General features: G+C 45.0%; 1 protein-coding gene across 7 annotated transcripts in view; it reads left to right on the top strand.

Annotated features, from left to right (window-relative positions):
- Positions 1-16,397, top strand: part of AKAP13 (A-kinase anchoring protein 13) — a 205,971-nt gene that overhangs the window by 105,330 nt on the left and 84,244 nt on the right. For 6 of the 7 annotated variants that reach the window (XM_032122281.1, XM_032122282.1, XM_032122284.1 and 3 more), the window contains exons 9-10: positions 514-3,388; positions 7,840-7,901. In XM_032122281.1, coding sequence (XP_031978172.1) covers positions 514-3,388; positions 7,840-7,901 — 2,937 coding nt within the window. Of the gene's footprint in view, positions 1-513; positions 3,389-4,073; positions 4,163-7,839; positions 7,902-16,397 lie in introns of those variants that run through there. The other variant, XM_032122287.1, reaches the window with a different exon arrangement.

Genomic DNA, 16,397 nt, shown 5'->3' with positions numbered 1-16,397 from the left:
CTCACGAAATGAGACTACAGCTTCTCAAAGAGCAATTACCAAGGTTACAGTCCTTTTCAGTGATGGCAGATGGTGTAGCAAGGGGGTAGAGGGACAAATTTCAGCTTCGGGGTGTTCAGGCTGGATTTAGGGAAAGTTCTGTATGGGCGGGTGGTATGGCATAGGAACAGATTGCCCAGAGAGGCTTTGGGTACTAAATTGGAGGTTTGGCAAGATAAAGTCATGGTTGACCTGGTGCTGCAGTGGCAGGGGGCCGGTTTCAGGCAGGTGGTTGGTCTAGATGACCTTTAGATGTTCTTTTCAACTGATGTTTCTGTCATTCTAATAATTTCAATATTACCTCCTCCCACTAAAACCAACACGTAAAATACCCACTGCAGTACATTTGTAGCCCTCTCCTGGATGACACCAGGAATAGGATTCATGTGGAATAGGATTAGGTAGATACAGGTCTTGAGTAACTGCATGACAGAATAAACTGGGTTTTGTTTTTTCTTTTGTGTCTTGTTACAGAGTTTAAGGCAGCAGACAGAGCCTGTATTGGGAGGTTCTGGAGACAGCTGTGTTAGAAGAGCAGAGGGTCACCTGACCACTACCTCTCAGAGCCTCGAAGAAATGGCAAGAGAAGAAGGACAGGAAAATCTGTCTGATCTGGTTCACCTGGACATTGGGCAGCTCTCAGACCAAACTCAGCAGGAGGAGAAATGCAACAGCAGCAGTCTGGGAGCTTTTAATGATGCACCAAATGACACGGTTAGCCTGGGGGGTGCAAACAGCCCAGAGAGCTTCTGTGAAAGTAAAAACGCAGTGATATTGTGTAAAAAGGAAGGAGAGGTGGGGCTAAGATCTGCAGAGGGCTCTGGGACTGTATCAGATGAGGACTGCACTGGGACCCTGTGTGCAAGTGTAAATGGTTCTGTAAATCTTCCATCCTCTGGAAATACAAATGAGGAAGCTGGAATGACATCGGCTGGAGTTGTTCTGGATCAAGCTGGCGTGGGCAGTACAAACAGTGCCCATCAAGAAGTGCAAACTGCTGAGGAGCCTCCAGCTGACGGTGCTGCTGCTGTGGCTGCAGCTGCAGGTGAAGCCCCAGCTTCCTCAGAGGGCCTGGATGTGGCCATGGGCCAGACTGAGTGCAGGAACTGTGCTGGGGCACCTGAGAGGGCTAAGGGCCAGCGACGGGCAGAGGATGGGATGGCAGAGCCTGGTGAGAGGACTGCAAACTTGGAAGAGAAATACCCAGCTAAGGACGAGTCATCCAGCACTGCTCAGCCCTTACTCAGTGGTTTCAGTGGCACTGAGTGTTCGAATGGGGAGGATGCAAATGTGGGAGTGGTACCGGCCTGTGACGGTGCAAATGCAGAGGGTGACATTGGCAGTGTCTCTGCTGACCTTTGCAAGACTGGCAGTAACAAAGAGACTGATGTGGACTCGTGCACTGCTCAGGTAAATGGTGACCTCATGGAAAGCCAAGGTGATGCCAGTGTCACAGCGAGGCAGGAGGTCCCTGCGAGCACTGGAGAAGCATTGCCAGCAGAGAATGGGGTGAAGGTTCCTGCGTGTGCATCAAAATCTGCTCCTGGTTTGGAAGTCCATGGTAGCAGTGAGAGTGGGAAGCAAGAAGGGCAGGTGGAAGCAGGCTGCACAGATGGAAAATCCAGCTTGAACTCACAGGAAGGCAGTGTGGAAACTGATGGTCCTGATGCTGAACCTGAAAACAGAGGTGTTGATGGTTCCAATGAAAGTGGTGCAGAAGCTGCACATGGCCAGAAGAGTGGTGAGATTGCTGACCATGGAGCTGAAGCCATGGAGAGTAGTGAAAAGGAGCCAGTAGGAACTGATACCAGCAGCTGCAGAGATGGAGGAAGCAAAGATTCTGCAGGCGGAGGTCAGGAAGTTGCTGGCTGTCACCCTTCTGCTGCTCAAACTGGCATTAAAGGAGAAATGGGCAACAGCTTCAAACCAGACACTGCTCAGGAGAGCGAACGTGAGGAACGTGAGCCTGCATTGCTCCCTCCAGAGGACGTGAGCACAGGCCTGGCAGAGAAAGAGCCTGCCCAGACTGGAGCAGAGAAAGCAGAGAGTGCTTCGGAGCAGGAGGGGAAGAGCAGCAAGGTGGAATCGCCCTCTCCCCTACCCAGAGGAGAGGGGCCTGCTGTGAGTCAGGAGGGAGATGCTGCAGTGGCACCTCCTGGGCAGGAGGCAGCTCTGCAAGGTAACGACCCTGGATTAGCTCCATGTGCCGAGGGTAATTTAATAGGCACACCCTCTGCAACTCATAATGAGGAATCTAAACAAAACCAGGAAGCGGTGGTGGCAAGGGCAGGCTCAGCAGAGCTCGCCTGGCAGCATGGTGGGGAGCGTGGCGGGGTAGCTGCCGCCCGGCCTGGGGACCATGCCGGGGATGAGGGCTCCCCGGAGCAGGGCCTCTCGCAGCAGGCTGAAGGAGGCAAAGCTGAGCCTGAGCAGGAGGCTCATGAGAATGGCAAGGAGCGGGTTTTGTCGGAGGAACTTCTTGCTGCAGTTGTGAAACCCTCTGCCTGCGGTCTGGGGGCGTCTGTGGGGAGCAGCAGCAGTGTGGATGCTGGGCTGAAGGCGACAGTCCAACCCAAAGAAGTTTGCAAGGCTGGAGCAGCAGTTGCAGCAGAAGGCACCATGCTTGGACCTGCATCAGCAGATGAGTCACTGGGTGCAGAGAGTGACCCTTGTCCGAATGCGGCGCCGAACCAAGAACAAGACCCCAGTCAACGAATCTCCCCCCACAGCAGCACCCCTGAATTAAAGGATGCCTCAGAGGCGGGAGCCTCGAGTGAAGCCTGTGAGGGTAAGGGGGTGGCAAGGCCAGTGACAGTAGCCCCTGTTGTAGCATATCCAGAGGAGCAGGAGGACACGGAGAGCGTGCTGCCCCGGGCAGCGCTTCAGCCCATCGCAGAGGAGCCCACGTGTGACAGTGACTCCAGCACCGACACCGTCTGTCCGGCCAGCGACAGCGACGCTGCTTCCACCACCACAGCAGCTCAGGGGGAGGGCTTGGCTGAGCCCGACGGAAAGCAAAGCCGAGCTGTACCTGCATTGCCCTTCTCGCCATGTTCCTGCCACTTACAGGCTGTTGAGTCACTGGAAAATGTGGGAGTGAAGAGTTTGGTATCGGCTAACGATGCCTCCTCTCTGGATAAAGTTCCTAAAATGGTAAAAAGTTTTGATGCAGTGATTTTTGCAGCAGAGACACCTTGTTCAGGGGAATTACCAGCCGCAGAAAAAGTGGGGCTTGAGCCCCAGACTGTAGTAGATGCTGGAGCCAGCCTTAATGGAGAAATGGATTTAAGTTCCTCTACAAAGAAGAAGATTGTCAGCCTGACGGTGCAAGAAGCTGAGCCTATTACAGGTAGGTAAAATCAATTGGTTTCCTACTTTTTAGTTTCGTCTTTGTAGGCGTGTCTCTATCACGTCATCAGCAAAGGAAAGGAAGTAACAGCTGGAGGCTTGTGTTGGAGAGGAAGTATTTGAGGTTTTTCTTCCGAGAAACAAAAAATTTGTAGTTACATATAAAAACTTGTACTTCAAATGCATGTTGCTTGTCTGGCACTGGAGGTAAGGACAGAACATCATCTCGTGTGAGTTTGTGCAGAATTTCTCGCACGTAAATCCTCACTGGAGAAGAAATGAATGGGAGGGAGCTATTTGGATTACTTTATCTTCAAGATAGAAGCTTTCATGTGGGCATGAGGGTTTATTTCCTTGCTGCTACTCCTTTGCTTTTCCCCTTTATTTTCACTAATATGGAGACAGAGGATCCTACGGGGCTCTCCTACTTCTCTTTGCTTGTTGACTTGAACCAGCTGCCAGTGTCCCTCTGAGCTACCCAAAGCTACTTCCTAATTGGCAGCATTAGGTCATTTAAAACAGCCAGTGAGCCCTACCCCCGCCGCCTTTTCCGGGCTTCAGAGCTTTTTTTGTCGGGCAGAGCAGCCGGTGGTGTTTGCCAGTGTATTCCAGCAGTACTGGAACTGGGATGATGAGTTTTACTGGCTCCTGTTGGCTGGGAAGCGGGACTGGCATCCCCCGTGGATGAGTGGTGATGGGGGAGTGCGGTGGGACTTGGGGGACAGCATAAAAGCCTTGGGTCCATGCAACAGGAGCTAATGGAAAACATCTCCAGGTAACTCCAGGAAGGGGGATAAAGGGGTACATGGAATGAAAAAGAAATGGGTTTGTTGCTCCAGCCTGGGATTTAATGGTAGGTGAATTTGGTACTGAGGCATGGAGCTAATCTGATCTGTGTATCCCACCTGTTCAGGCAGCTGTTAAATGGAAGCAGCTGAACTTTTTCAGTTGCCATTTTTTCTTTGCTATGAGAAAACGATACAGTGCCTCTTGCTTTCCCAGCACTGAACAAACAAACAAACAAACAGAGCATTTAAATGATTAAGTCTGCCATGATATAAGTAATGAAGTTATGGAGTTAGAAAGCTGCTTCCCTGCTTTAATGCTGAGAGCTGTTTCTTAAGTCTACTCTTCAGAGAGTTTGTTCTGGTATGTGACATTAGAATAACTGAGGGCAGGAGAAAGGCTTGGAGAGGAGAGGGGTGTCAGTGGAGGGTCCAGCAAATCCCTTTTTTGTTGAATTCAGGATTTTTAGGATGTTTATATGTCAAGAGATAACCAGTAAACATGAGTCAGGAGATCATTAGTAAATAAGAAGAAAGATTTAAAGATGGATTGGAAAGCTCTTTTCAGAAGGAACCTGTTTAAATGTTGTGTTGGTTTGACAGTTCAATTGATGGGAGTGGCTGTAAGTCAATACTTGGCAGGGCTCCTTTTCCTGGGAGCCTCTGGCTCTGCCAGCTCTATCTGTACAGTCCAGGTCTTTATCTCTGGTTGGATTCTTGGAGTCATGACATTGTCTAGGCAAGGTTTTAAAAGGAAAAGGGGCCAGACAGTCCAATAAGATAGTAGCTAAAGTAGGAAAGTAATGTTAAGTCATCATTCTGTATTAGGATATGGAAAGGGGAGGAAAAAAGGAGATGATCCTGTTACTGATTTAAAATACATAAGGATTTAGGGCTAAAAGGTCTTGGAATAAAATGGTCTGACCTGTCCTTAAGCAGAAATTGTTTATTTGCATTGAGATGCTGCACGAAACAAAGTTTCAATTGTAATATTTTCTCTTGAAGTCCTTTAGGATTATTTTGAATCAAAATGTTAGGGAAGCTCAAATAAAGCATTAGCTTAAAGCAGAGACAAGTGACTGATATGAATCCAAGCTCACTATTTGGAATATTTTTGAAATTGACCTCCTATAAAGCAGCATCTAGAACTCTGGTATGGCAGTAATTCAACAGAACTGATTCGTTGTTTATAATTGTTGCTGTGTACATTTTTCATGTTGGTGTCTAGCCTTGGGTAGCATGTTTTTTGTATGAGTTCAGTGGCAGCCTTCAATTTTTCTTTGCTGTGCCTGTGCTGGGGAGTTTTCCCTGCAGTCTGGGTTTGTACAGAGGATATATCCGTGCCAAACTCGTCAGTTCTCAGAATGAATCACATCTTTTTTGGGTGGAATACAATAAAGCCTTCCCAAAGGAAGTATAGGTCACAAGGCCATTTCTCAGAAACACGTGTAGTCAGAGGGGTTTATTGTCATGGTAATTTATTAGAGATGTAATCAGCTGATAATTGCTGTTGCCATTAGTCCAGATCATTGAGCTCTCTTCAATTTTTTTAATTTATATTGTGAAGCTGCTCCCAAATATACACCTGTTTATCTCATTGCCTCTGCTTAGTTTCCGCCTACCCCCAAAACAAAGACTTCAAAAGGCTAATTTCCTTATCCAGACAGGTATCTAGTGACTGGTCACAACCCTGAAGAAGGCTGATGAAGGTAGATCCTGCTTTCCTGAGGCATCTCCTCCTGCTGTTAGCTTTAGACTGAGAACTGCATTAGAGCTGAGTAATGGGTTCTGCAAGCACATCATCTGCAAGTCAGGCAGGTAGATGCTACTCATTAAAAAAGAAAGGAGTTAGGTTATGAAATCATACCACAGTAGCCAGGCTGGGTGAGAAGAGATGCCATGGGTTTGTGCTGACAAAACACCTCGGAGTAGTTGCAGTTTCTTGGCAGAAACCAAACCCAGCAAAGCTAGATTGTACGGTTGGGGTCTGCCATCTTAAATTAACAAATACTGTAATTACTGCTCCCTAGCTATTCTCCTGGGAGAAATATCTCCTGTAGATCTCAGCATTTCAAGAAAACATTCTTCGACAGAGGAATATCACCTTATGAGTCTTCACATTCTTATCGGTGGCATTTTCCCTATGGAAAAGCATTTGGTACAATTTCCTTCCCCTGTTAGAGTGGCAGGATGAGCAGGTAACAAATGTCACTAACAGTGCCACATGTGCAATAAGGGGCTTTATGCCCAGAGACCTCTGTGATAGCTTTATAGTGCTTTTCCTTTGGGATATTTCTTAATAGAAATTTAGAAAGAAGTGACAGAGTGAAAAAATTGTCTTGAATCTCATCTGAGGGCAAAATGTCTCCATCCTTTTTCTTACCTAGCAGGGTAAGCTTGCTTCTCCTATCCTCAGTGCACCAAATGTTTCTTGCTTGCGTGTTCTGTCTTTGGATCAAGGTCTCAACCATCAGGGCATTGCCGTGACCCCAAGCAGATCTCCCAACCAATGGAACTCACAGAAATTTGTAGCATTACCTCTCATTTTTGAGTCTGCCCACAAATTCATGCAGTTGAGGCAAAATCATTGCAAAACCAGATGGTCCCAAAAAAACAAGGTTAGACATTAAAGCCAGTGGAAAACCATTAGTGATGACTCTTAGGATAATTTCCCCATGAAGATGGGAGGCTCCTCTTGCTAAATCCCTGGACGAGTAAACTCACTGCAAGCATACGTCGCCCTTAAGAAGGCGTTGTCATTCATCCAGTGTTTGTTTTTAGTAGAAATGAGAGAGGGAGTGGGATCAGAGCGGGGTTTAGCCCTGACACAGCCACTCTCCATCTGGGTGGCTTTGTTCAAATCACTTCACGCCCCTCAAAGTGTCCTGTGTATCATGAGAATCGTTAGCTTAGGGTTGAAAGACAATTACAATGTTGACTTCGTGCCAGAAAAAGGTAAGCAGGGGGAACCCCAGGGGAATGGTGACTAATGAAAACTTGGCTGGGCAGAGAAAGCAGCTGAGATGTGAAATTTGTATGACTGTGGTGGTGATACCATCACGGGAGCATGGAGAAGAGGAAAATCAGCTGGGACTTTGTAAACTCCAGCAGCAGAGGTTTTGCTTTCCTAGACCAGGGGGGTAATTCTCCCATCCGTAAGGCAGTGCAGGTGGGTTGAATTTTTGCAGCTTGTGATTTTAATTTTTTTTTCGATGCTTAAAATACCTATTGAGAGCAGACAAGGCTGGTTTCTTGTGTTATCTTTGGGTTATGGTAAGGAGAAAAACAACAAAAATTTTTGTTCTTTATCTAGATGAATGGGAGCCAGGAACATACATGGGCAAATATCTGCAGATGTGCTTGGCCTCACCTACAGGTTCTCAGGAGTTTCACCCTATGCTTGCTGCTGTTTCATAGTTTCCTTCAGTCCCAGATATGATAGTTGTTAAAATTAATAGCAAGGAACCAGCAAAGTCAGCAATGAAACCAGAATCTGGAAATCAAATGGACTTGAAGGGGTTCAAATGGACTTGTTGAAGGGGCTTGGGGGTTGCGTTTTCTTTCTTTTTTTTTTGGGGAGGGACTGGTTTGAGTAAACATAAAAGTAGTAGTAGCACTTAAAGAAGTGTGTTTATAAATTACCTTTGTGGACCTTCTGTTTGCACAGGGAGGTGGAAAATGAAAACTGAGGACGAGGTGGATTTTCTGAAGGAGCGGACGGAAGAAGCGGTGAGTGCACATGTAGTCACCTTGTCCTTTGCTGTGCTTTATAAAGAAACACCACTGCTGCTGTGACCTGCTGGTTTCCTTTCTGCAGCCTCTGCAAAGCTGAACGATGTCCAGTGATGTTGCTTTAGCCTTTTAAAAATAGCCTGGACGTTTTTAGCCCTTGCATTTTCAACTGCTGGGTTAAGGCACATTTATGTTCTCTCAGTCGGCGACAGAGAGGTTGAGCCAAGAGGTTCCTCATGGGGCAAGGTTGTACCAAGATTTTTGTATGATTTGATAAAAGCCATGTCCTGGAATGCACTTGAGGAGGGTGATGCTGTATGGGGGCCAGCAGCACCTTCAAGGTCCCTGCACTGCTGCTACCGGGGTGGTCCTGGAGAGTCCTTTCCATCCCTTCTTGTGCTTTGTGTTTCCAGGGAGTTTTTGGCAGAAAAGGCTGTGGTTGTGGTTGCTGTTGGTGTGTGCACAGGCTCTGAGGTCTAAAGGCATCATGGGATGGGAGTGCTTATGCCTTAGCTGGAAGAAAAATGAATAATGGGGGGATATATAGGGATCAAATGTGGGGGGAAAGTCTATATTCCTTGTGTCAGTGAAACAATATGAAAAGGTCATGCCAGGAATCAGGAATCCATTGGTATTGTATTCTATTACTTGTGCTTTGCTATATTTAAGGACTGTCTGATTTTAAAAAAAAGGTGGATATTCAGCTTTACTTGAACATAATTTTCATTTAAAGCACCGCTAATACAAATTCTGCTTTGTCAATTTGTTTTTTAAGTCTTACCTTTCCTAGCTGGGTTTGTATTTGCTCCTGTATTTTATGTGTGGCTTCATGTTCCTGAAAACGTGTTTTGTGAATGGTAAATTGATGGCAGCCTGCGTTGGAGCACGTTGCCTTTGAGCAGCTGTGTTTGTGTCTTCCCCTACCATTATGAAGCTGTTAAAAGAGAAAATACTGGGGGGATGAGTTCACACTGCAGGGTGGAGCTCCAAAAATCTTTGCTCATCATGCAGTAAAGCTCTTTGAGCAGAGAACAGTCTTGCCAAAGCTTGTAATAAAATCAGGTTTATTATGTTTTTAACAAGTTAAGGCTTAATTTCTGTAGCTGCTTGCTTGCTGAGTTAGCCAGGGACTAGAGAAAATAACTTTCAAGCTAAAATTTGTGCTGTCTGATACGGAAGTCTTTTATTACTGGAATGTGTGAATTTAAGGATGCTACTGATTTTTTTTTTTTTTTTTTTTTTTAACTGACTCTGTGTTAAAGATAATTTTCCTGACCAATACTTACAAATCTGGTAGTGAAATAAGAAATCTTTAGAAAATGCAAACTAGGACACTGCTTTTTTTTTTTTCAAACGAGGATAAAAGAAAAAAAAAATCATTGAATTTGGTTTCCATTTTGCATGTTTAACGGCATTTTGGGTTTTGTGTGTGTGCTTTCTTCTCTTCTTCCTCTCCCTCCCACCCTGTCAAACACCTCTTTAGAAATCCGGCTTTTTCGAGGCAGGAATGGGAGTGCCAGGGGAATGGAAAGTTTGCTGCAGGACTGACAGGGTTTCCTGTTGCTACGTTCAACAGAAACAAACTAACAACTGCACTATATTAAGGTCATTTAAAAAAAAAAACACCAAAAAGGAGTGGAAGGCTTATAAATAGAGCTTAATTCACACGTGTGGGCTGGGTCAGAGCTGGCCGGTGAAAGCCACCCTGCTTTGTGCCTCTCCTGCCACGTCCTGACCCTGCTTTATTTAGTGCTGCCTCTTTTTGTAGCCAGAAGTCTTTCAGGTGCTCATTGGTTTCTCATTACAGAGCTATTTTGTGGTTAGTAAAGGTGGTTTTCTTAAGTTGTTGCAAAGAGAAGTGTTGTTGCTTGCCCCTGGTCAGGAGCTCCAGGTATTTTGCAGCCTCGCCGGTGCTGTCAGCAGTTTCGGATCTTGGGAATTGTTGTTAACTCCTGTTTTATGGGTGAGGAATTTGCTCAATGTGGAAAGCTTTCCATATGCACAAGTTACTGAAAAAAAAAATGTCTTGGAGTTTAAAAAGTGCAGTTTCTTGTGTAGTTCATTCAGGCTGAAGGACAGTAGCTTGGGTGCTCTGGAGACAGAAGGGGGAAAACTCTTTCTTCTAAGCTGGGTTCTGAAGAATGAAAACTTGTGGGGAATTTTTAGAATTAGCTGGATCTGTGATGCCAGTATTACATATGTGAAATCTCACACTTTCCCCTGTAGTTGTTTCAGAAGACTCTCGTGCATGTCGTGGAAAAGCTGCTGCTGGAAAATGTTTATGAAAATGATTGTCTCTGTAAGGTTATAAGCACTGAAGAGAAAATAATGGAAAAATGTTTTTTCCAATTAAAATGAGTTTTTAAATTATCTGTTTCTTAAATTTCCAGAATATTTTCTCAGAGGTTGTGTCTGTTCAGGTATAAAACTCAGTAAGCAGAACTTCCCAGGCTTTCATAGTGGGCAGTGAGGGCTCATCCTGATGGAGACTCTCCTGGTCTTCATCTTCCTGCTTCGTGTGGGAATCCTCAGTAGAGCTGGGACAATCACTTGATGTGATCTATTAAAATGAGACTTTAGTGTTTTTAAAATGGAGTAATTGTTAACTCTGATGAGAAATTTGGTTTGGCTGCTCCATGCTGCAATATTAAAATAATTTTAAATGGGGCTTGTGGCTCCAGCATCATAAAAGTAAAGCAACGCTTTGAAATGAACTTAACTCTGATATGCTTCTCTTGTGTTGATCCCAGAAACTGGTTGTGATTAATTATTTGCTGAATCTTTGTCTTCACGTGGCAGGATGGTTAAGGTTGTGCTGCTGGGTTCATCTGACGGCTTTGGTTGTCTGAGCCTGTGACTGAGAAGTTGTAGCTGGCTGTCCTCAGGAACAGAGCTCACTGGGAAATAGCCTTTCCTTTGCATTTACTGATTTTATTAGTTAGTTCCTATTGAATTGAATGCATCCTACCTTTACCAGAGGAATTAGTTTTTAATTAATGTCTGTGTTTTCAGAAGATGCAGAGAATGAAACTTGGAAAAGTCTTGCACTTTCATCCCTCCACTGATCCAAATAGTGCAGTAACATGTGATGTATCAGCAAGATCACTTTCTGGGGGGAAACTTGCAATATTTTCAGTCATGATTTGGAAGATGGAGGTATGTTTTTAACACTCAGATGACATCAGGTTGGGAGAGATTGCAGGCGCTTGGAGAACAGGGTCAGGGTTCAGAGTGACCTTAAGAAATTGGAGAGCACATCCAGATAAGAGATAAAAGCAGACAGAGAGTGCTGCATTTGCAAAGGAGAAAGCAAAACGCACATTTACCAAGTCAGTTTTAAGCTGGAGAGCGATGGCTAAAATAAGACTGAGGATTTTTAGCAGATTACAAATGAATCAACAGCAAGAGCTATTGCAAGAGAGACAAGTCTTGTTTTGAGTTATATTTGAAGGAGTGTCCTCCGTGAGGTGACTTACTCATATGTGGAACTGTGGAGCCGTCATCAGAGCCATCGAATCCATTTGGGGTGCCCTGCTCGGAGGAGGACACGGGCAGATTGGAAAGTGTCCAGAGGGAAACAATGAGAAGAGATTAAGAAGCGTGAGAAGAGGTAGAAGGAACTAAATTTATTCTGTGCAGCAAGAAGAAAACCGTTGTGCAGTCCAGCAGTCTACCAACATGTAATCGTGGTTATTAAAGTCCCAGGTTTCTGTGCAGTTTAATTTACTGTTTTGCTAATTTGCCAGGATTATTTAGGCTGTATGTTGTGAAAACATCCTGTTAGCATCATAAAACTGTTGCAAGACCACCTAGGAAGGCTAGGAAATCTCCTTCCCTGGGAGTTGTTACAGATAAGAGAGATGATGCTGTCAGGACAGAGCCTGAGGTCTGTTGTTGCCCAGTGGTTTGTAGGCCCCCAGGTTTGTGCTTTGCTGAAAAGGGAGAAGAGCAAGGTGCTACGAGGCCAGGGTCTGGCAGGGTGAGCAAAGGAAGGGGACTGGGATGGTAGGAGATGAAGGGGATGGACTGAATGGGGTGGAAAAGAGCTTATGGGAGAGAGTAGAGACCCACATGGCACTGAGATGAGTGTTGGGATGGACAGAAGGTGTGAAGAATGCAGAGATTTTTCCTTCCCCCCCAACTGTAGTCTCTCATGTTTCTCTTCCTTGGAGTCAGCAGATCAATGGAGAAAATTCTGGCCAAGGTATACAGTGTCACCCACCTCCTGTGCATGGTGCTGAGGAGAGTCTGGTGCTGGTGCCAGATAAAGTGATGCTTCATGGTTCCAAACTACTGAACCTTGCTAGTGACCCGAGACAAGGGGCTGGTATAGTTCTCCAGGCTCCAATTTATTTTCTTGGGAATTAATCGTTATAACAAACTGCTCATCCTGAGAACCTGACAAAATTCAGGTTGTCTGTGTGGACTGAAGTCCATTTTCTCCATCTGCATGTGTGTACATATGGATGTACTATGGGATGGGGGTTGCAAATCCCTTTTTTCCAAAGGGCCTCCAGAATAGCATGGGAATCTCCTCAACAGCTTGGGCAATTTCAGAGCAAGTGGCTGAAGTGTTGGAAACAAATCAGAGCCGGGTCTGGCAGTGGAAAGTACAGCCTTAACGATAGCCTTTGTTTTCACCCTGCCTCTTTAAAATCACTTATGTAACCCTCTCTTTGTAAATGTTGTCCTGTAACTACCGTAAACATGGAAAAACTGAGCCAAAAGGGAGCCTGTCCTAAGCCTGGCATTAATGCTGAAGGCTGACACACACTTACCCATTGGGTCAAGGCTTTGGGCTAGTCATCTGCCAGGCCCTTTCTCACACCCACCAGCATCCTGTGTCTGCCCCGGATGCTCTGAGTAGAGGCTTTGAGCTCTGTGAGGAAATTGTGTCAGCTGGCCAGCCCTGAGTGAATTCATCGCTGTGCAGGACACATCACCCCAGCTTTCGCCGGCTGCTCTGGCCATCACCGCACAAGCTGCAGGGAGTGAGAATAAAAGCCAGGGGAAAGAAAAGAAAAAGAAATTCAAACCAGGCTGGGGTTCTTGTTTGGTCTTTACCATTACTCATGCCTTGAAGGCATTTATACAACTGTTGTGGCAGGTTTCTTTGTCCTGCACTGAATTTCTCTGGGTGCTGCAGTTCCGATGCCTTTGTAGCCCGAATGCTGATAATCCTCAGCTCATAGAGACTAGTTTCCAAGCTCAGCCACAGGATTCACGGATGTTAGGGAGGGAGGCAGGAACGTGGACATGGAGCCAAATCCGCAGCTCAGCGCAGGGATGCTGCTCCCAGGTCTGGCTGGGGGCAGATGAAGGCGCCCACGCCCGGGCCACGGGGCTGGTGCCAGCCCCCGCTGATCTCTGGAGATGGTGAGTTAATTCTCCTCCCCTACGCCTTCCCCTTCAGCCACTGTTCTTCAGAGGCAAAGATTGCTGTGTGATATTCTGGTTTTTCATCATTTCCTCATTTTTTCTAACAAAACATCTGACTGCCAGCCTCCCAGCAGCAGCTGCACAGTTTATCCCTCTGGTTTTTCACGCTCATTTGTTAAATCGTCAAGATCTACCTGCAGTTTTATTTATCCATCTCCAGGTGCTGTTGCCTCGAAGGCAGAGTTGTGTGTATATTCTTGCTGTATTTTTGAGATGGTTTAGATTAAAGACAACTGTTTAATAACTGCAGTTCTTCTGCAGTGCTCACTTTTGGCTTGCTTCAGACAAAGGGGTTCACTCACATTATTTTACATCAGTGTATTAAAGTAGTTTTCGGAGGCCCTTTTTAGGATCAGGACTGTTATTTTACAAGTTTGTAAAATACAGATCTAACAGATTTCAAGTATAGCAAATCCTGCGTTTGGAGTTCTCTTCCAGTGGTTTGATACATTCAATTTTTTATGCAGTCATGAAAGTATGGATCCATACTTTCCATAAAATAATGGATGTATAAGACTGTTCCTCTAGCAAAGGAATGCTGGCACTGAACATTGTACCTTACTAAGGAAAATACTGTGTTGGTTTTGAGTGGTCCAATCTCCTTTATCCTATGGGTTCTTTTATTTGTGTTTGAAATATTTTACAAGTTTTGTGGTGTAACTGTTGTGCAGTAGACATGGTTACTGCACACTGAACTCCTGGTCTAAATATAGAGGAAACTAAGATGATAGCATGGGAGACCAAATGTGGACTTTTGATGGAGGCTGCATTATTAAGACAAATGGATACTTTGGTGTATCAGATCGCTGGGTTTTTATCCTTCTGAAGGAACTTATCCAGCTCCATTCTGATACTTTGGAAGTCAGAGTTGGCCCCTTACAGTGTAGTCAGGCCACTGTTCATGTTTTTCTGTCGACTTAGTTTTTTGCAGTTCATTGTAAGTTACACCACCTTAGAGAAAAACCTTATAAATATAAGAAATAGATTTTTAATTATATTCCCATACATTTGTTCTGGGCTTTTGTGAGTAGTCATGGGACAGACAAGAACAACTGCCTGAGAGATGAACAGGAGGAACTCTTGGTCACTGATGAAGCAGGCTCTAGCAATATCCAGACACGGCATTTCTGACTTTAACTTCCAGCAAAGGATGAAAAGAATGATGGGAGTAAGAAGAAGAAAAGAAGTAGTGTTAAACTTTTTCCATGGAAACATGGAATCAAAATGCATGTAGCCTCATGGTCCTTTCACAGATTTCCCTTTTTGTTACTGTTCTCAGCCTTTTCCCACCTGTTTTAGGTTGTCTGCCTTCCCTTATTATATTATTGTCATGCAGAGGTGGAAACCTGTTTTTGTAACAGCATCTCTGCTGTTTCTGCTTGGTGTTACTTACACATCCTGGTGTGGCCCAGGGTGACTCAGCTGTGTTGCAGAATGTTTCTGGGCTCAAACTGCTGTTAAAACATCAGATGAGATAAAAGCCTGGGTAATAACTAAATGTTTACCTTTTCATGCAGTATCCTTGGACTGGACTGAGCAGACTGATGGCTCTCTGGCTTGGCAGGGACATCTTTGCAGTAGTACAGGACAGACTGGTGGTGGTGGTGGACAGGCACTGTGAAATCAGATGGTTAATGTTGCAGTGGGTGATTAAAATATCTTAGTCTACCCAGAAGGACTGTGTGATTTGGTATCCCAGCATGTGATATCTGAAATAAAAGTTTGGAAGGGAGTGGGTTTGGCTGAGCTGAGGCAGCTGCAGGTCAAAAGTAAAACCCCCAGGGTCAGAGCAGTGCCTTGGTGTTGTGTTTGGCCGTGGGCAGTGCTAGCTGTCCTTTCTGTCATAATACCAAATTCATTGAAACTTTCAAGCAAAGGAAACTTCTGAGTTTTGGTAGAAGACTTTAGTCATAAATCATGCCAAAGAAGAGGTGATGTGTCCAAATGCCAGGTATAAAGCATGGACAAGAGTGACTTTTTTATTGGGACCCCAGAGCAGCTGGAGACAAAGGATAAGAGTTTCTTCTCACTTACCTCCTTTCCATTGTCACTTTGGTTTTTTACTGCTGTAGTCTGTTTTTTTGAACTTCTGCTTTGGAATAACCCCAGCACAGAGCCTGTAACAAGAATGTAAAAAGAGTTTTGCAATGGTTTAATAAAATATACTTGATCAGCTGTATAGGAATTAGCAGATAGGAGCAAATTCTAAACTAGGCTTTCTCTTGCACTTGGTCTCTTGCAACTGATAAAGTTCTCCTTCCACTTCTCTTTCTTCATTTTTGCATTACATTTATGCCTAAATAAGTATGTGCTTCATGTAGCAAACTTTCGGAATTTTCCCTTGAGTAGTGGTGAACTTAACTGGTCCCTCCCTTCTTGCTGTGTTTATCATGTTAGTGCCAGTGATGTACTCGGTGAAAATGAAGGCAGTAGCCATGCCCAGGGGACTAATCCAAAAAAGAGAGAAAATGTTTCTGGATTACCTTGTTTGCTTTCTCTTCTGTTTGTGTAGTTTGAAACAGAGGAATTGTTGCTATTCTGTGTTGAACCTGAGTTATGCTGCTCTCCTTTCAGATCTGCAGAAGGCCTGATGCTTGGCTTATGGTTTCCTCAGCCTGGTTAGATATTACTTCTCCCTAAAGACTTTGCCCTGACACCAGTACAGCCACTTAATAGTAGTTTCTCCTTATTTCTGCACGTAGTTATTTGGGGGCATATTCTTACGTGCATCTTTATCCAATACCACGTGTCTCCCTCTCCTGGAGCATTTCCATCTTCCCCACTGGAACACCAGTACACCAATACTGTGTTTGCAGGTACCTTGGGGCTGGCTCTGCCTATCTCTGGCTGTGCTCTCCCTCCTCCTGTGGTGTCCTTCCAGCTGCTGAGATAAGAGGCAGGAAAATGAAGCCTCGCCCTTGCTCGCTCATTAGTCTGAGCCCTGGTGCTGAGTCTGCTTAGCATCAAGTGACTTGTTTTTCTTCTGTCTGAGACTATGCTTACCTCCATAAATCACAAGAAGATCATAATCCTGACTTACTTGACACTGAACTT

The sequence above is a fragment of the Corvus moneduloides genome, chromosome 13, assembly GCF_009650955.1.
Source record: "Corvus moneduloides isolate bCorMon1 chromosome 13, bCorMon1.pri, whole genome shotgun sequence".
Classification (NCBI taxonomy): Eukaryota; Metazoa; Chordata; class Aves; order Passeriformes; family Corvidae; genus Corvus; species Corvus moneduloides.
The sequence above is the reverse complement of the archived record's forward strand: the minus strand, read 5'-3'. Positions and strand labels throughout refer to the sequence as shown.